The sequence below is a fragment of the Ochotona curzoniae genome, unplaced genomic scaffold, assembly GCF_017591425.1.
Source record: "Ochotona curzoniae isolate NIBS_2020 unplaced genomic scaffold, NIBS_Ocur_1.0 contig_2692, whole genome shotgun sequence".
In the NCBI taxonomy this organism is placed as follows: Eukaryota; Metazoa; Chordata; class Mammalia; order Lagomorpha; family Ochotonidae; genus Ochotona; species Ochotona curzoniae.
In genome coordinates, this window is record NW_024465556.1 from 13,653,044 (window position 1) to 13,674,682 (window position 21,639).

Here is a 21,639-nt window from a genome sequence, read left to right on the forward strand (position 1 = left end):
TACCAAAAAACCATGAAATAAGTGCATACTGTCTTTCGCATCAAAATGAATGCAATTGGAGAACAATTTGCTTAGTGAAATAAGCCAGTCCAAAAATACAAATATTATATGTTTTCTCTGATTTGTGACAATTAACATATGAAGTACTTTTTTGGTGGTTTTTTGGTATATGAGTGAAATTGACATTTTGGTATCTGGTTATTCCTTACAGCCTTTGTACTCCTGAGGAAAAATTGTTTTTCTGATTTTCATTGTAGAATTATTTATTTGTTGAAGGATTAAACTTGTGATTATAAAGTAAACTAAATGGGATCAGCATCCTCCCAATGCCAGCATCTCACATGTGCACCACTTCAAGTCTTGGTTGCTCTACTTCCAATCCAGCTCCCTGCTGATGGCCTGGGAAAACAGCAGAGAATCGCCCAAGGCTTTGGGTCACTATACCTATGTGGAAGACCCAGAGACTCTCCTGACTCCCAGTTTCAGACTGGCCAAGCTCTGCCCATTGCTGCCATTTGGGGACTAAACCAACGGACAGAAGTGCTCTTGCTCTCTTTCTCTCTCACTCTCTCTCTTGCTCTTGCTCTGTCTTGCTCTCTCTAACTCTGAATTTTAACTAAAATAAATAAACATTTTGTGATAAATCAAATAGAAAGGAAGTATGCCATTGTTAAAATTGAAACAAACAAAAAGGGAAGCATGTAGTTTTTTCAAGATGGACCCTGACTGAGCACATTTATTTAACCAAAACTTTCACTGACCTCACTGAGACAAAAATAGGAAATGACTAAAAAGAAATAAATACATAACAAGACTGCTAAATCAATGGTTGAGAGCCTTATGCAAAATAGAAAGTTCATGGAAGAGTGTGAGTGGTAATCAAAAAAGAATGCTATAATTAGTAAAATTACTGATTCTTTAAGAGTTCTGAGTTAGCCTAGAAAATCCTATAAAATCCTATCACCTTATAGAAAATGTGGAAGATACATCTGTTCTGTCTCATAGTCTGCTCCCAAGAAAGTGAAAAAGAGCTGCCAGAAGCTATGGAATGCTCTCTCATCCATATACCTCAAACCTTATCATCAGCTGCCGCTTCTGAGACAAGATTTACACTTGCTTCCTTTTAAGTCCAGATTGCAAGTCTACCAACTAGGATAAGAAACAAAAGGATTTAATCTCAGCTCTGAGACCAGGGAGGTGTCAGCGTGGCAGTGGACAGAGCTAGAGAGTTTGGTTATCCCAAAATCATCTCTGTCTGTGCATCCACTCCTAATGACTTCATGATATGAACATTAATCTAAAAGGCAGAGGAGAAAAGCACATCTTTTAATCACAATGTTTTGCTTGAGATACATAAAATCCAGAAGCTTCTCTCAAAGAAACCCAACATTGTTGACAGCTATTTAGCACTTAGGTAACTCAGAAACAAACATTCAAACAGATCTATAAAATGTTGCACTTCTTGTGTGGTGAGTCTCCTGTTTAACTGCCTGAGACAGACACATTAGTGATAAAATATTACACAGAAATTCAAGAGGTCAGTGGTGTCTATTCTGTAAGACTTAACTGTGTGTTGGTGTGCAGTCAAATCCAGATCACAATGTAGCAGATTTGTGGTCAAGTTTATAAAAGAACTTTCCAAATAGTCAAAACTACATTTTCCCTTGAAGTTATCCCTTGAGAAGTATAAAAAGGAGAACAGTCACTACCAGCTAATGATGAACTGATCCCAGGGCATAAAAGGCTGGCACTCTGGCTTGTAAGAAAGTCAATTGTGGGGCCATTCATATTCCAGACCACTCTTAGCAGCAGGTAGAGCCAAGACCTTAGCTCAGCACTATAAAACACAAAAATTAATGCAATTCACACATACAATTTTAACTATTTTGCTGACTGTATATTTAAACTGTTAACAATTTAAAAATGTAAGTAAACACCAAAAAGTCCTAAAACTACAAAAACAGGTAAGATTTGGCATTCAAAATATATCACCTTGGGTCCAACATTGTGTCTCAGTGATTAAAATCCTCATCTTGCACCCACTGGGATCCCATATGGACACCAGTTCATGTCCCAGCTGCTCCACTTCCCAATCAGCCACCTGCTTGTAGCTTGGGAAACCAGTAAAAAATGGCCCAAAGTTTTAGGACTTGTGTGGGATACCAGGAAGAAACTCCCCATTCCTGGCTTCATATCAGCTCAGCTCCATTGTTACAGACACTTGAGGAGTGAACCAGCAGACAGAATATCTTCCTTTCTGTCTCTTCTCCTCTCTGTATATGACTTCCCAATAAAAATAAATCTTTTTTTAAAGTAATTGAAATTTTTATGATTTAACTGCTTTTTCTCAAAGAAGAGTCCTTAATATTTCTAGGAACACTCATTTTCCATGGAACACAGAGATTATACTAAAGCATTATTCTCAAAGAATTTCAAAATACTAGCAGCAATCAGATTAACATTTATTAATTGACAGCAAAAAACAGAGAAAAATGTAGATGTACAATGACTAATCAGCAGATGTTTCTTCAAAACATCATGATGAAAGGCATTCACAACTCCACCAATAAATAATCTGGTTATCCCACACACCTCATTTTCTCTACATAGACTTAAATTTCCTCAGATATAGAATAGAGATAAGAATACCACCTTTGTAGATATAAACTAGGCTTAATATCTGCATCTACCACTGTGATCAATACCTTACGTGCATAGTCTCATTAAGACACATAGATAATATTTGACAACTGTAGTTGTCAAAATCATATTAGAGAAGTTATTCTGAGAGGTAATCACAATATTTTATATACTTACGTAAGATGAATCTTCCTAAAGTGAAAATCTAATTGTGTTGCTGTTTAATTCAAAAATTTCCCTAAGGATGCTCCAACATCTTTATCTTGTCATTCAAGGAACTAAGAGATATCTTACAAATTTGTACCAGGCTGATTCCCCACTTTGCTTTGCATTCATCCTATGTAATGATCAGGCTTTTAGAAATCCCAAATTGGATTGCCAGTTGGAAAAGAATGACTATTCTTGAATGGGGATGACGCCATAGTTCAATTGGCCACTTCTCTGCTTGCAAGCATCGGCATTCCATATAGGTTCTTGTTCCTGTCCTGGCAGCTGCACTTCCCTTCCAGCTCCCTGTTTGTGGACTGGGAAAGCATTGGAGAATTACCTGGAGCCTCGGGACCCTGCACCTGTGTGGAAGACCTGTGAGAAGCTTTTGGATCCTGGCTTTGGATAGGCTCAGCTTCCATCATTACAGCCAGCTGAGGAATGAACCAGCAGATGGATGATGTCTCTGTCTCTCCATCTCTCTACAAATCTGCCTTTCCAATAAAAATAAATAAATTTTTAAAATACATATTTTTGAGTATTGATAAGTAGCTGAAAAGATAAAGAGGAAAATCAGAAACATGTGGAACTCCATCAGTCTTGGAAGCAGAGAATAGAAGAAAACACCAACTTAACCAAAAAAAAAAAAAAAAGAAAGAAAAAGAAAAAAACAAACAACAACAACAAAAAACCAATGTGCTAGAAGTTCATATTATATATTAGAGGTACAAAACTTTGTAAAGTAGCTGTGAAAGGTGAGTCCAGTTTATAAGTAATGATCACACAAGGCAACACCAAAACAACAAAGTGAACCATCTAGTAAATTCAGCAGTGATGTTGACCACAGTCTGAGTTACCACACACTGGAGGAAAAGTGAGTAGTTTCAGCCAATGTGTTCAACATCAAACATTCCCAAGGATGACCATTATGGGGATAATTTGTGCAAAACCATCTATGTGCTAATGCAGAAAAATGATTAAGAAACACTCAGAAGTTAGCAGTAGAACTTTATATGATACCTAAAGGTTGTCAACACAGCAACTAAAATTTAAATTGTGAGAATAAAAAAAGCTCCACCAAGGAAAGAAGGGAGGGATCAGAGAAGACCAGGAATAATATTTCAGAAAAAAATCATAGTTAGAACCTGATGACATTGTATCAAATAAGTCAGACACATAAATATAAAAGCTAACATTCTCACTCATATTTAAAGAATTAAAAATGAAAAAGCTGATTTCAAAGAAAGATTAGAATAGTAAATATCAGAAGCTTCAAAGGACAGAGATAGACAGACAGAAGGAAATTGAACAATGAATAACAAGATACAGTCAGATAAGAGAAACAGCTGTAATGTTTTATAGCAGAGTAAAGTAAGTACAGTTCACAAAAATGTATTACTTTCCTAATTTTTTTAATCTGAAATGTAGAAGTATAAAGATGGAGCGAGAGAAAGATTGATTTTCCATTCTCGGGTTCTCTCCGTAAACACCCACAACAGCCATTATTGGTCCATGCCAAAGTCAGAAGCCTAGAATTACATTCAGGCCTCCTGGTAGCAGGCCCCCAAGGACTTGAGGCATCACTTGCTGCTTCCTAGGTCATATATTAGTGCGACGTTGGATGACAAGAGAGCCAAGATCCAAACTCAAACATGCTGTGGGTGTCCCAAATAACCACTGGACCAAATACTCACCACTGTTATATATTTTACAAAGAACTTGAATAGGGTAAAGAGTATAAGCAAAAAATTGCCAAAGATAAGGAAATGCTAATAACCTTGATTTGATAATTGCACATTTTATATATATATATATGGTTAAAATTATGAGATTGTACTCCATAAATGGATTTGATTATTATGGACCAAACACAGAAAATAACATCATTTTGAGGACTTCTTTCTTTCTACTTGAAAGTCAGAGTTACAAAAAGAGAAGAAAGAGAGAAAGAATTTTTCATCTGCTAGTTCACTTCCCAAAAGGTCACAAGGGGCACAGTATTAAAAAAAAAATAGGACTTATTTAATTGTATTGGAAAAGCAGATTTACAGAGAGAATGAGAAACAGAAAGGTCTTCCACCCACTGGTTCACTCAGCAAGTGTCCACAATAGCTAGAACTGAGCCAATCCGAAGCCAGGAGCCAGGAGCTTCCTCTGGGTCTCCTATGAATATGCAGAATCCTATCTTCTATCTGGGTGCAGGGTTCCAAAGCATTGGGCTGTCCTCTACTGCTTTCCCAGGCCACTGGGAGCTGAATGGCAAATGAAGGAGCCAAGACACAACAAGTGCCAATATGGGATCACAATGTGTGCAAAGCAAGAATTTAGTCACTGAGGCGTTGTGTGGGGCCCCAGAACATAAAAATATGTTTTAAAAATTGTTAGAAAACAAGACATACCAGGAACAACAAAAGGAAGGAAGATACGGAGAGGCAGCAGAAAGTTTTTTTGCAATATTCAAAAAGAAACTGGGAAAGTTTCAAGGTATATAAATGTATGCCAAATGCAATACAGGAGTTGAAGACAGTCAAAAACATGCAGAAGTAATTGTGCCAAGCAGTAATGAGTTTGAGAGTACACTACAAGAAAATGGAGTTTTAGTTAAATATTACCAGGCATGAGGTAGGGGTAAGCTAATATTTGTGAGGAGTTAATCAGTGAAAGGTAATTGCAATGACTGATCTTTGTTTCTCCACCATTTGCAAATCTCCCAATAAATAATTTTTTAAAAGAGGAATGAAAACTTCCTCTGAGACTATAGAAAGAAATGGAAAAGGAAAAAATTCTTGATATTTTGTTGAACTGACCCTGAGAAACTGTTAACAGCTTAAAGCAGTGTAACTGTAGAATGTGCAATGCAAAACAATAACATTCAGACTTGCCTTGTGTGAACATAAACTCAATAACTCATCAGGATTATACTTACTCTGTCACCTCTGCACACATTTATGAAATGGCTACAGAGTGATATCATCTCCCTGAAGAACACACCATGACTAATATATGAAACACCTCTTTACTTCCAGACTCTACCAATCACGATTTCAGGCTACATTTTAGTTTCTAAGACCCATCACTTAGAAATTGATCTTGAACATTCATTAAATCTTTGCCCCTAACTTTGAATTATACATCAGAGTAAATGTACGTGGCATACAGAATTTCTCAAACTTTCAAAACTGACATTACTCTTATTTCTCAAATCAACCTATCTGTAAGTCAATGCCCACCATGTCAAATGACTAAAATTTGCATGGCTACACAATCACATTAAGTTCTTCCACATACACCCCAATTTTTCACATACATCATAATGGGAAATGTTGAAAAATTTCCTGACCATATCAAGTATACTGTAAGAAAATCTGGCTTCAGATTTTTCTAGCGAATGATAAGGGATATCATGTTAAATCTTTTCCAAAAAGTAGCAATTTACAAGTCACGTAGTAATTAGTTCATCAGTCTTCAATGGAAGTGTTTCCATAAACAATCTGACATCTACAGGCCACCATGCATACATATTAAGATGTTAAAATGGCAAATATATTCAAGTGGAAAATGAACTGCATCTTCTGAAGCATACTGTACTTAGTTAAAAAATGATTGTTTTGTATGATTACTTAACTACAATACTGTTATAAAAGTCAAACACAAATCAGCAGAGCAATAGATAGCAATAATGAGGCCAGCAGCTGTTGCCTTTGAAACCATATATATGCTGTAATTGATGGTAAATACCAAACATTTTATCTAAGTCCTAACTACAAAGCTGTTGAGCAGAGTGGACGCAACTGATTACTTAAAGTCAGTTAATTAAAATAGAATGGCTAATTTTATAAATAAATATTTCATGCAGCTGAATTTCATAAGCTCTTAAAATACAGGTGACCCAAAGTAGACACTAATTTTTTAAAATCTCTAATTTCTTATTTTGTTCTTTGTACCAAAAATAGTCACAGAAGCTACAGCTTACATTTTAACGGTTCAATAACAGAAATTCTATAATGGCGTTTATTGCTTAAACAAATAACCAAGTATACTGATAGTAAGATTAATCATACTTATAGGATAAGATTTTCTAGGAATAAACATTTTAACATATAATTGTTTTCTCTGACTAGCATGAATGAAGGCAAGTCTTGATGCCTAATCTGTGCTGAGAACAAGAAATATCTCTAAACCTGAGATTTTATATATCATATGGAGTAAAAAAAAAAAAAAACTAGAAAAATATACAAATAGTGATATATAAAAAGCATTCCCTGACTAGATATTAGTCATGTACATGAGGAACATGTGTACTTTTAACACAAAGTTTTATCTTTCACCAGGAAAAGAAATAGTCCTCTAGTTTCCTGACACATCAACTACCATACCAGAAATACTTCAGAGATATGCAAGTGGATAAGCTGTCAGCTGCCATGAGCCTAAGCTTTATAAACAGGCAGTTGGGAGGCTCCTGAATTAGTAGTCTAGATCACATGGCATTTTTTTTTTGTTATAAAATACCACAGCTCCATATTTGGAAAGGAGAGCTATAGTTAGTGGGTTCCTGATGGATTAAAAAGCTCATTAATCTTCCTAGTCTTCCAACTGGCTCTGGATGGCTGTGGTGGAGGCCACAGATAAAAATAGATGGAACGTATTTTAGCAGTGGCATGCTTCCAGCAAATCTGCAAGTCTTTTCCCACATGATATACATATGAAGCTCAAGATATGTGTTTTCAATAGCTGGTTCTAGTTTTCCTAGCTGCCAAGACTACTGGCATTAAACTGCATGTTTCAGCTCCAGGTAACTCATACAAAACACCAAACACTTGATTAGTGACATGCTCCCACTGTAGGCATCATGGCTTGTCAAGAAAGTATTCAAAAAAAGATGAATATTGGTCTTATCCTGAATACTTCTAAAACCTCAAATTAGTTATCTATACAGTAAGCAATCTGTACATTCATTTACATTTTATCTAGCATATGTATTTTACCTGTGCTGTCATTAATATTTGCTTGAAAATTTTATTTTGACTAATACTATTGTTTAATGTTCTGAAGAGAAAAAAATTATATATTCCTTAAAAACTAAGTTTCATTACTTGTTTATTGCCTATCTTCCCACTAATATATCATTCAGTTCAAGTACATATTTTAGAAACAAAAACACAGTATTCAGAAAAAGAATCTAAATACTGATTATATACATACTTATCTATATTTATGAAGGAAACAAATCATCTCATACATAACATAATAAGAAAAGAGCAGAATTTAAGAGATGCAGTATTTCATTGCTCCTTTATATGTACTTTATATGTTCTTCCACAGTTCTTTGGATACACCATTTTAACGCCATTTGTCAGATGCTTACAGCTATTACTGTGTCCCCCAGCAGACCCAGAACCTAGGCTAGGTCTTATTTTTATATTTCCATGGCCCAATTTAGTACCAAATGTACACATCAAATGTTTAGCCAAAATAAACAGACAATACTCAAGAAATCCTCACCATTGAACATGGGGAAAGAATACGAAAAGAGTTTTAAAATTTCATAATCTTTATCTCTCCTCACATCCAACAACACACCAGCTAATCAATTTCCTTCTCTCTTTCATAGCAAACCTATTTTTTATTTGAGATTAGAATAAACATTATGAAATGTTTACTTAGTATTCCTCTAGTTTTGCCCTATTTCTTTTCATCTTAGCGCTAATGAATACTTAAGAAAATGCCTTCTTTTCATGATCAATTCTAACATTTAATTTCATCCAAAAATTATGAATAGCCTAGCAAAAGTTAAAACCCATGTACTATGGAAATCTCACAGTACTAATAAATCACATTTAAGGTAAATTTCAATCCTCTGCAACTCTACATTGATTTCTTTAAAAGAAAAAAAAAATTAAGAAATAACAAGTACAATAGCTGAAGTGAAAAGTTCACTGAATGGACTAAAAAAATAGACTTTGGAGGACAGAAAACGTTGTTAATTTGAAGATATAAGGACATAAATTTAAGGGTATAAAGGTTATGTGAATCTTTATTATTTTCCAATTTAAAGCAAATGTTTTAAAGTTACATTTAAAATATTATTAATAGTGCTGGACATTTAGCCAGTTAAGACGCCTGCATCCCACATCAGAGTACCTGAGTTCAATAACCAAGAGTTCCAGCCCTTGGCACCAAATTCCTGCTAATGTAGACCCTGTGGGCACAGGGTAATTGTATTCTTGCCACCCACATGAATGACCTCACTGAGGTTCTATCTCGTGATCCCAGTTCTATCCCGGTCCCAGCCTTTGTAGGCGTTCAGGGAATAAACCAGCATTTAAGACTTGCTCCGTACTGTACATGTTTATCTCTCCCTTCACCTCACATAAATAAATATTCATAAGATATTAAATATCTGTGAATAATTTTAATCCATGCCCACAGAACAACACATAGTGAAGGTCCTAGAGACATCACACAGCTACAGATCCACTGCTACTGATGACCCTAACATCACTTAGGCATGTCTCACAGACTAACAGGAAAGATCCCACTGGGACCACAGCAACAGGCATATGACTACTGCCATCACAAACCCTAATGCAGCTGAAAGCCAACTATCTGTGGCCTGATTTAAACACACATACCTTTGGAAGCCTATCTCCACTTCAAAATACTACTACTAACTTCTTGAGCTGTTGAAGTCTAGACAGCTGTAATCCTTAGCTGCCATTGATTACAACTGAAGTAATCGTTCATCTTACATTGCAAGTTTGTAAAACTGAAGTAATTGTTCATCTTACATTGCTAATTTGTAAAAAAATTTCCTGGTTTGGTACTATGAAGTAGCAAATAAAGCCACTGCCTGCATCCCACATGCAAACAGCTTGAATTGCGGCTGTTCCACACAAGCTCTCTGTTAATGTGCCTGAGAAAGCAGCAGAGGATAACCCACATATGATATACATATAGCCTGGTCCAGCCCTGGCTATTATGGTGAGCTGAAAGGTGAACCAGCACAGGGAAAATCTCTCTCACACTCACTCTCTCTGCTTCTCCTTTACCTGTAATCCCAGCTTGTAAATAAGTAAATAATAAATCTGTTTTAAAAATCATGTATCACAATCAAGTGAGTTTTATCCCAGGGATGTAAGAATGATTTAAGATTCTCAAATCAACAAATGCAAAAAATCATAATAACAGAATGAAGAACAGAAACATATATCATGCCAATGGACACAGAAAAACAATTTGGTAGTATCCAACATTCCTTTATAATGAAAACTCTCGACAAATTAAGTATGGAAAAAACATATCTCAAAACTATAAAGCCAATTCATTTAAGACAAGCACATTCAGCCAATATTATACTGAGTGAAGAAAAGTAGAACACATTTCCCAACTCAAATCTCGAACACAAGAATATCCACTTATATCTGTCTTATTCAAAACAATACTAGAAATATTACCAAGACTAACAATTAGGGAACAAAAGGAAATAAAAGGAATCAAAACCTTACAAGAGGAAGTTAAAATATACCTGCTTGAAGATGACTGATTTGTGCATGGAAAAACCTGAACACTCTGCCAAAAGTTGTTAGGACTGATAAAGCAATTCAGCAAAATTTCAGAATACAAAATCAACATGCAATGAACAGGTGCTATAGCGTAGTGGTTAAAGTCCTTGCCTTGCATGCCAGGAATCCCATATGGGCGTGAGTTCTAATCTGCTTCCCATCCAGCTCCCTGCTTGTGGCCTGGAAAAGCAGTCAAGGATGGCCCAAAGCCTTGGAACCCAGCACCCATGTGGGAGACCCAGAAGAGCTCCTGGCTCCCGGCTTTGAATTGGCTCAGCTCCAGCCATTGCAGTCACTTGGGGAGTGAATCATCAGATGGAAGATCTTCCTCTCTGTCTCTCCTCCTCTCTGTATATCTGCCTTTCCAATAAAAAATAAATAAATCTTTTTTTAAAAAAAGAACAAGTGCATCTTTTTTTTTAAAGATTTATTTTTATTATTGGAAAGGCAGATATACAGAGAGGAGAGACAGAGAGGAAGATCTTCCATCTGATGATTCACTCCCCAAGTGAGCACAACGGTCGATGCTATGCCGATCCGAAGCCAGGAGCCTCTTCCAGGTCTCCCACGCGGGTGCAGGGTCCCAAAGCTTTGGGCCGTCCTCGACTGCTTTCCCGGGCCACAGGCAGGGAGCTGGAAGGGAAGCGGGACTGCCGGGATTAGAACCGGAGCCCATATGGGATCCCGGGCATGCAAGGCGAGGACCTTAACCACTGCGCTACCGCGCCGGGCCCCCCAGGTGCATCTTTATATATGAATAAACATCTTGGTGTAAAGGAGAACAAGAAAGTAACCCCATTCACAATGGCTACAAAAAATAAAATATTTATGAATAAATTTAATCAACAATGTAAGACTGGCATAACAAAAATCAGAATTCATGAAATAGATCACCAAGAACACAAAAAATTAGGATTTCTTTATTCATGAATTAGAAAAATTAACATCATTAAAATATCCATGCTATCTAAGGCAATAATCAGACTCAATGCAATTCCTATCAAAATATTAACAATAATCTTTTCAGAATTAGAAAAAATAATCTTCAAATTCTTATGGCATCACAAAAAAAACAAAGAATACCCAAAGTGATGCTGAATTAAATAAATATGTAATAAATAAAGCTGGAAGTATCACAACACCAAATTTCAAAGCTATAATAATTTAAATAGGATGGTACTAGCACAAAAACTGACATAGATAAGTGAAACAAACCAGAGAATCCAGAAACTAACCTTTGTGCATATAAGCAATTTATTTTTTACATACTGATTTTTTTTGCAATGCAAACAGTAGAGTCTTTTTAATAAGTGGTACTAGCAAAGCTAAATATGTATATGTAGAAATATAATATTAGCTCTTACCTCCTACTAATAATCAACTCAAGATGAATGAAAGACCTAAATGTAATACCTAAAACTGAAATTGCTGGAACAAAGTGCAGGAGAAATATTTCAAGACATTGATGTAAGCAATGATTTTTGTATAAAATCCAAAATTTACAGGAAACAAAAGGAAAACTAGAAAATGGCATCAAATTAGACACAGAAGCCACTTAATTGCAAAGGAAACAATAAGTAGTGAAGAAACATCTGGCTGAATATGAGAAATATTTGTAAACTACTTATCCAATAAAGGAATAATATCCAAAATACACATGAAACTCAAAAAAATTAACAATATAAAAAGCAATTAGTCTAGTTAAGAATTATGCAAAAGACCGATGATTCTCAAAAGAAACACAAATGACCAACTAACATGAAAAAATGTTAGCCATCATTGAAGATACAAAACTACAATGAGATGTCAACTAAATGCTGTCAGAACGTCTATTATCAAAAGGACAGAAAGTAACAAAGGTTGGCAGGTTGTGGAAAAGGGGAAATTCTACATAAAGAAAAATTTATTTATGCTTTATTTATTTGAAAGAGTTACTCAGCACGATGTTACACAGAGTTACACAGCAGGTTTCCACCTGTTTCAGCAGGTGAAATTCTGGAGCTTCACCCAGCTCCTTTCTGCACAGGAGAGGCCCAAGCACTTGGGTCATCTTTAATGCTTTTCTCACACCATTATCAGGGATCTGGGTCATGAGGGAGCAACAGGGACACAAGGAATCAGCACCCATATGAGATGACCTGCTACGCCACAACACTGACCCTGAGAAAGGGAAGCACATTGCTGGTGGAAATGTAAATTAGTGCTGCCACTAAGGAAAACATCATTGAGATTTAAAAACTGGAAACTGAAGTTCTATGCAATCCAGCAATTTCACTATGTTCATATACACAAAAGCAATGAAGTTGTATAAAAGAGATATCTGCTCCACCATGTTTACTGAACTAAGTTTCCATATTAAGATGAAAATGAACCAAAGTGTCCCATCATCAGATGAATGGATTTTAGATAATGCAGCATATTTACACAATGGAAAACTACTCTGCCATTAAAAACAATCAAATCATATCATTTATAGCAAAATGAATGTAACTGGAGTGTTTCGTGTTCACTGAAATAAGCCAGACACAGAATGATAAAGCCACATGTTCTCCCTTACATGTAGGAATCAAACATAATAAAAATAAAAGTAATAAATAAAGGTAATAACATAAATAATAAAAAGACATCAGTATGTACACAGATGGTGGTTACTAGAGGTTGGAAAGTGTTATGCGTATAAAGGATACCAAACTAGAGCTTGAGCAAAGAGAAACATTCCTAGTGTTACACAATATAATTAGGAGGCTGAGTTCACTACAAGCTAGTACATAGTGCATGAACAAATAGAAGAAAGAAGTCCCAGGCCTCCAATCATGAAGCACTGTGGAAGAAATTCCAATGACTCTGTTATGATCACTATACACTGTATACATGTATTGAAATGGCATACCATAGCTTCTCAATACACACATTCATTGCTAACTGAAACTCAAAAATAAAAATATCTTGCAGATGAAACTCAGAAAATTATCATGACCTAATTGTGCTATCATAATACTTATATGTTTATTATATAAGCTCTTATTGTGTAATATTAAAATAGAAATATGAGTTATGCATGGATTATGCAAAGTATTTTAAAACTTCAGTCAAGGTAAATCTCCAGAAAATTGAGAAATAAAAAAAAAGTATCTCTGAGGTGCAGGGTCTAAAAACATTCATTTTCAAACTGTTTACAAGGAACTTTAAAATTTACTTACACGTGGGCAATTATGTCTTCAGCTTCATTGCTCTTTTTGTTGTTTATTATAGGCAAATTATGGCATAACAGAGGGCAGGGGAAGAGGAGTTGCTGGAAATGAATGAACAACTCAAGCGGGAAGAGCCAGGGATGAGACTCTGAGACTTGGGTCTAATGAACCACTCTGCTCCCAACAGCCACCCCCTACAGCACTGCAAGGCTCATAAATCCCAAGCCTACCAAAAGCAAAACGTTCACAAGTCTAATCTGGTAAGTAACACCCTAACGACGTGCAGCTTGCATCCCATCAGAACTAGAGTACTCACTCTCTTTTCTAACTTTCTCCAGTGCCGCAGTAAGTTCCTCCCTTAAAACCGCAGCCTCCTGGGCAATCTTCTCTCCCTTGTCTAATAAATTCCAAGTTGCATCCTCCACTGAAGCAAGCAGGACTCTAGCTCTTTTTGAACGTCCTTTTTTCCTGTTGGAAGGATTCTGAGGGCAATTTACAAGTGTGGTAACCTAAAATTGGAAAAACACAAATCACTCATTAGACAAATTGAGAAGAAAACAGGCCTGATATAGCATAATCCAGAAGAAAAGTATTTCATAGGAACATGCCCAGTATCCTTGGTACACCCCAACAGTCAAGTCATGGTACTGGTAATAGCATCACTGGGCACCAAAAAGTTATCAACAGAAGATAGGAAACAAGAGCTGTAGATCTGGAATCACATCAAGGGTTATTACAACAAGTATGAACTTAAAAGATGGCTGCATGGGTCTACAGCAATTGCAATGCAGTGTGTGTTATGAAGACGTCATTTATGTGTTTATTTAAAAGTCAGAGAGTGAGAATCTTCCATCCACTGGCTAACTTCCCAGAAGGTCAGAATGTCCTGGCTCCTTCTGGAACTCCTGCATGGGTAGTAGGGGCCCAAACAGATGGATCATCTTCAACTGCTTTTTCCAGGCCATTATCAAGGAACTTAACCCAAAATAGAGCAGCCTGGCACAAGCTAGTACCATGTGGGATGCCAGAGTCACAGGCCCTGGCTTTACCTGCCATGCCACAACACCAGCCTCACAAGAAGTAACCTTTTCATCCAAGGGTTATTGTACAAAAAGTGGTTAAATACTCTATCATCTCTCCATAAATATACATAATCTCCCATGGGTATCAGAAAATAATATACCTCGTTAATCAATAACCAAGTCTATTAACTATTACCAGGTATTTGATTTTCAGTGAGTTATTCTTTGATTTTCAGTATGATTAATATCTATATGTAAATCTGCAAATTTTTATGTCATAACTATAACCAAACTTGCACTTGTCAACAGCCAACATTTATTTCTGATTTAAATTCTAAACTTGATAGCTGAATGAACTTCAACTTAGATTTTTTTTCAGTGGTCTCTGAAATTTGCAAGCAGACTGATTTTTTCAGTCAACAAAAGAATGCTTGAGGAGACCCTATGTGTTTTCAATTACAGAAACTTTGTGCCAACAACAACAAAAAAAACCTTGACACAGGGGCCAGCATTGTAGCAGAGTGGTTAAGCCAACACCTGTGATGGCAGCATAGATTTGGCAGTTAAAGTCCTAAGTACACCGTTTCTAACCCAGCACCCTGCTAACGCACCTAGGAAAATAGCAAATGCGGGAGACCTGGATGAAGCAAGCTCTAGCTCCTGGTTTTAGCCTGGCCCAGCACCAGCCCCAGCCATGGTAGCCAGCTGAAGAGCAAACCATTAGGGGAAAATCTACCTTCCAAACAAATAAATACCTGCAAAAAGGAGAAGGAGAAGAAGAACAACAACAACCACCACCTTGGGAACCTTGGGGCTGGTTCCATAGCACAATAGGGTAAACCTCCACCTCAGGCACCGGCATGCCACATGGGGTTCAGTTTATGGCCTAGGAAAGGGACAGAGGATGGCTCAGATCCTTGGACCCCTGTATCCATATGGGAGACCTAGAAGAGGTTCCTGGCTTCAGATTAGCTCAGTTCCTGGCTTAACATAGCTCAGCTCCAGCCATTGCAATCATTTGGGGAGTGAACCAGCACAGAGAAGATTCTCTCCATCTCTCCTATTGTAACTCGGCCTTTCAAATAAAAATAAAATACATCTTTTAAAACAAAAATCCTTAACAAAGCAGTCAAAATTGAGAGTAGAAAATTACATCTCAAAAGTATCAAATTATGCAACTAAATTTATATCTGCTTATAGTCAATCTTTAAGAGGAAGCCAAAATATAGAGATAATTAATATTAAGGAGGGGCACTCTGAAACATACAAAACAATGATTACTTCTGGAGTGGAAATTTCAAATACTTGCTATAACTCATTTTCTTTGACCTTTGCAACCTGATATCCTATACTCTCCAGTACTTCATTCCACTCTCAAACACACAGTTTTTTTCTTAAAGTGGTTGGTCTATCAAGAGGTCTTTCCTGAAAACTTCCATCACTATAGTCTCCCACTCTATCCCTTTGTCCTACTCTGATTTATCCTCAAAACACTCATGATGTGACCAGTGCCTTGGTGCAGCAATCTAAGACTCCACCTGTGGCACCGGCATCCCATATGTGCACTGGTTAGAATCCTGGCTGATTCATCTCCGATCTAGCTCCCTGCTGATCACCTTGCAAAGCAGCAGAGGATGGCCCAGCTCCAGAAGCTGCAGTCATTTGGGGAGTTAACCAATGGATGGAATCTCTCTGTGTGTCTCCACCCCTCCCTGTTACTCTTCCAAATAAAACTAAATCTTCAGAGAAAAAAAACACTCACAGAGCCTGAAATTTTTTGTCTATATATTTATTCTATACTGCCAATAATAAAAATGTCAACTCCATGAAAGCATAAAATGCATTTTGCTCTCCAGTAACCAGAATAAGGCACAAAGTAGGTATTCAAGAAATACTTATCATATACATGTATTGATCACTCGGATATTTGAGAAGGACTTCATATTTTAAAATATCTGAATGTTAACCCATATATTCCTTTTATAAATTTACTTATGGTAAGAACAACTCTAGACACCAAAAATAAGTTTTTTGAGGTGAGAGATGTGTTTTATCTTTATAAAGTATACATGTTGGGTCATAACTATATATAATGTTCATAAAGATTTATCTATCTATCTATTTATTTATTTATTCATTTGAAAGGCAAAGTGACAGATAAGGAGAGAGAGAGAAAAGAGAGTCCCTCCAATGGTTTACTCCCTAAATGCTTACAACAGGCACGGCTAAGCCAGGAGCCTGCAAGCCCATCTACCTGAGTAGCACTGGCCCAAGCACTTTGGCCATCATCCCAGGATGGACCAATAGGAAGATGAACGGGAAGCAGAGTATCCAGCACTTGAACTAGGCACACCAATATGGAATGTGGGGATCCCAAACAGCAACTTAACCCACAGTGTCATAACACCCATCCCAAAATGCCCAATTTCAATTGCAAATTATACCTTGATAAAGGTAGAACAAAAAGAAAAAGTAAATAAATATTTAAAAATAGAACTCATGATGATAACAGCATTTATAAGTGAAAATTAACCACCTATGTTGGGAAATAAAAACTTCAAATTCAACTACAATCTGAAAAAGATGCATTTTTTTTCCACTTAAACCTTAAATTCCAATAACAAATTATGGATAAACTTTTAGCAAGCAAAGCTTGAAAATCCACATTATAGAGGAAAGAAAACTTGAATCCAATAATTAAGATACAATTATTATTTGACAATTAAAAATACATAAGTAATTTTTTTTAAAGAAGGAAAGAAATACCCCTGTTTTGTCATCAAATAGTCAAGGCTTATGATAATCATGAAGCACATCTTTGGCAACAAACAAAACATAACCCTTTACTGCCCATAAATAACAAAGATCTAGTCCTCATGGTATCTACATTAGGGCTCTGGGATACAAGAATGAACTCACAACAAAATGACAGTCTCCTACATGGTTGGGAGACACTCCAGCGGCGACATGATGGACTTGGGAAATTTCACAAGAAAGACCCATTGTGAGACTGGAGGGGAGAACAGAGGAGAGGAGAGGGAACTTGGGGAAGGGGGAAGGGAGACCCCAGCACCAAATAAACTGTTTCAAAAAACAAGTTAAAAAAAATACATAATAACCCTTCCTGCTCGGAAGCCCATAGAGATTTTGCCTGTTGGTTGTTCATGGAGCATTAGATACTTGATTGGATATTGTGACACAGTATGTAGCTAGGAAATGAGAAAGAACTTGTAAGTCACAAAAGTAATATACAGATGAACATAATTTATCTATCCCTCAATTCCCCTCCATTTACCCAACAGACTCTCTTTTATTCTAATTTGTTTTATTGCAGTGTTCATGACTCAGAGTCAATAGTCTTATGGAAAGCTTATTTTTCTGTAAAACTAGATGAAGGTTAAATAAGGTAAAAATGTTCTGGAAAATACATGACACAAATATTGGCTGGCATTTAATGTGCATTTTCCAGTCTGAACTCCACATGGATACAAAAATATTAGTTATAGAAATTGTTAAAAGATGCTCATTCTAGGCCTAATCTTTTCTTGCTATTGGACCCTCTCTCCTGGTGGGGCCCATACCAAATGTGAAGAAGACATTTTAAAGAGCCCATTCTATATACTTCACTAATGAGTGCCATGCATCTTCATCATGAATTATATAAAAATGATAATAATCCTGGCATATAGCACAAGCTTTTACCTAAAGAGAAAATAAGATATTTTTTGTCTAACTTATAGAGAATAAAAAGATATTTGTCCAGATTAAGATGAATTATAACATCTTCTTTGTTTAAGACCTTTTTTTAAAGTGAAGAATAAGTATCATTGTCTGAAATGTTCCTCAGAATGTATTTTAAGTGCCATGATTCATCTTGCTTCCCACTGCACATTCCTCCTGTATTGTTCAGATCCTCCATGCACCAAGTGTTTTCCATAAAATAGCCTGGACTTTGAAATTAAAATGAGCATTCCAGAAATGCTTTGTTCCTTACAATAAATGCCAGAGAAATAAAAAATGTGAAAAGACCATTGTTTAAGAACATTGTGCTTCCGTCAGGAAAATGCAATTGGCATTTTCAGGTTATTCACTTTTATGAATTGCTTGAACCTGTCTTCTTTTAAAATACCCCCAACACAGTTCTTTAATGTTGATTAAAGTTAAGTGAGATTTTCAATGATTTGTCTTATTTCAGAAAGTAAATATAACTTAGAAAGCCTAGGGAAAAAAAAAAGAAAACAGAACTTATTTTCACACCAACTCACCTTAGCAATATAACTGGCTATCAAGAACTATCGCAGAAGATTTTCAACAAGGTGGGGAAGGGGGTTTACATACATTATTCGAAAAGTCTCCTCCCCCATCTTGACAGAATACCATCAACCAGTAAAATCAGTCGTAAAGTTATTCTGTACAATAATTCCTGCTTTCTCAGGTTCTTGTTCAGTATAAAATCAGTTATGCTTTTATAAAGAATAAACAACAAAAAAAAAAGCCTGTTGGAACTTGCAGCAAAGAAGATGCTAATATAAGACCCAAGATCATGTCTTGCTAACTTTACCTTTATCACTGATATCCAAGCTCTCTTTAGTCTCTCTCATATGGAAACTCTCCAAGTTTGTTATTTTTGAGGGTTTGGTTTTACTCATATCTGGAAGGAAATACTTACTATAATGATCCTAAATTAGAGATTTCAAGTAATATAAAAAATTCTTACTTCATTAATCCTATAAGCTAAACATTCATAAAGTCACATTTATGTCAAAATATGTATAATATTTATGTAATATTTCTATTACTTTACAGCACAAAAGATTTTATAATCTTTCCTAATTCAGTTATGCTTCTCTAGAGGCTCCAAAAAGAATGAGAATTAAAATGTTATGCTGGGGCAGGCATTGTGACACAGTGGAACAAGCTGCCTGGCATACCCACATGCCTGGAGTGGAGAACTTGGGATCAAGCTACCTCTGCTTTTGATCCAACTTCCTACCAATGCACTTGCAATGGAATAAACTAAGGCTCAAACACTTGGCTCCTTGCTACCTGTGTGGGAGACTCAGATGAAGTCCTGGGTTCCTGTGTTTAGCCTGGAGTAGCCCTGACTGTTGCAGGTAGTCAAGTGAACAAGTAGATTGAAGATTTATATTCATTCATTCATTCATCCATTCATATCCTCTCTCTTTCACTCACTCATTCCCTCCCTTCTTCCTTCCCTTTCAAATAAAAAATTAACATTTTTACAAATCAATATGCTTATTGAAACACAGACTCATCTGTCGCATTACACAGCCACACAGCACACAATAAAACATCATGGTTTACTTTCATTTGCTGCATTAGTGCAACAATTGCTATAGCATCCCAAATGCTAACTTTTAGTGGCTTCCTTAACACAAACTTGGGGAACACATTCATATTCAATAACCACTAAACAACCATATTCTTTACCAACTTAAGTATCATTTTTAAAGTTCTATCATTATATTAAAAAGACAGCTTTTTTGTTTATTAGCTAAACACTTTGAATTTTAACTTTCTTCTAATAGCTCACAGGAGCCTTCAAGGAACCTTTTGCTACCTTAATTTACTTTTACTATATGAAATAAAATATAAGAGACTTAAGCCATGTTAATTAGAAAAATTTCAGCAAAGTTCTGAAAGAAATTAAACCAGTAGAAAAGTGAAACTGCATATAGATAAGTAAAAACAGTGATCTTTCAAAGTAAAAGCTATCACATAGATGGCAAAGTAAGGTTGTGTCTCTCCTTCGAGTTACTGATAATTTCACCTGCTCCTTACTTTTTATCAACAACTTTAATATCAAGTCAAATGAAAGTAGTGGGAAAGACTGAAAGCTATGAACCCAGCAAATATATACCTTTAGAATAATATTCAAAAGTACCTCCAAACCAACTATAACCTTTATGCAGTTCATCTCAAACCAGTAAACATGTATGGTGCACAGACTCTGTTCTTAACAGTAACCTAAGCATTTAAAAACTAAGGATAAATAAAGTCCAGTGTAGTGAGGAGAGAAATTTACAAGTGGCTGCAACATGTAAAGGAGAATGATAACTGCTTCACTTACACAAGCACAAATAAAGTACTGAAGAGACCACACATATTTAAAATGATCAAGTAGGGTTTCCAAGAACAACCTTTAAAACCAACTACTTTTCTACCAAGAGAGATAAAAAGGAGAGTGAGCCAGGGAAAGAGAACCATGTGCAAAAGGGTAGCGATGCAAACTGTTTTGTCTAAAAGTAGCAGATAATCAAGTTTGGCAGACTGTGGGATTAAAAACAGGAAAGTGGAAACTAGGTGAGAAATAAGAAGTAGGTTGTAGTATAAACATGAAAAGTTTTAAAAGCCAAAAGGGAAAAAAAAAAGAATGCTTCTTTGAAAAGGCAATAGATATTTCAAACACAGAACACCCAAAGTAGAAGATACCCTCCACTAACCCATCTCTTTTCCATCTGCATTTATCACTTCAAGGACTGACACCTCTAACCTTGCGACAAAAACTCACAAGTTGTCTGTCTACTCGTCTCTCTCTCATCTTTCTCTCGACATCTTTGTCATTTATAACACTGAAATAGGCATCAATACTAACTCCATCTAGCAATCTACTGTAATAAAAAGCATGTGCAATGGGTCTGCCCCTCACTGCATCTTCCATGAAAAACCTCCTGAGATGTCTCACTGCCTCCACACTAGTCTCACACTTTCATCCCTCTAAAATGCGAACCAGATGGGTTTGCACCAGCTTAAAACCCTCCACTGGCTATCTGCTGCCTAGATCGTTCCAAACTCTTGAGCATGGCTTATGATGTCATCCCTCACTAAATTTTCAGTCTTCATCTTCCATTGATTGAGTTTGAATAAAAACTACCTGATAAACCCAGAATAGAATTATGTTCAGCAACCTTTTTTTTTTAAGATTTATTTATTTTCATTGCAAAATCAGACATACAGAGAGGAGGAGAAACAGAGAGGAAGATCTTCCATCCAATG

The 21,639-nt window shown here is 36.2% G+C and overlaps 1 protein-coding gene across 1 annotated transcript in view; it reads right to left on the reverse strand.

Moving 5' to 3' along the window:
* Positions 1 to 21,639, reverse strand: part of CTNNA3 (catenin alpha 3) — a 1,082,048-nt gene that overhangs the window by 1,041,110 nt on the left and 19,299 nt on the right. The window contains exon 3 of the mRNA XM_040975830.1: positions 13,917 to 14,109. Within this exon, the coding sequence (XP_040831764.1) occupies positions 13,917 to 14,109 (193 nt within the window). The remainder of the gene's footprint in view (positions 1 to 13,916; positions 14,110 to 21,639) is intronic.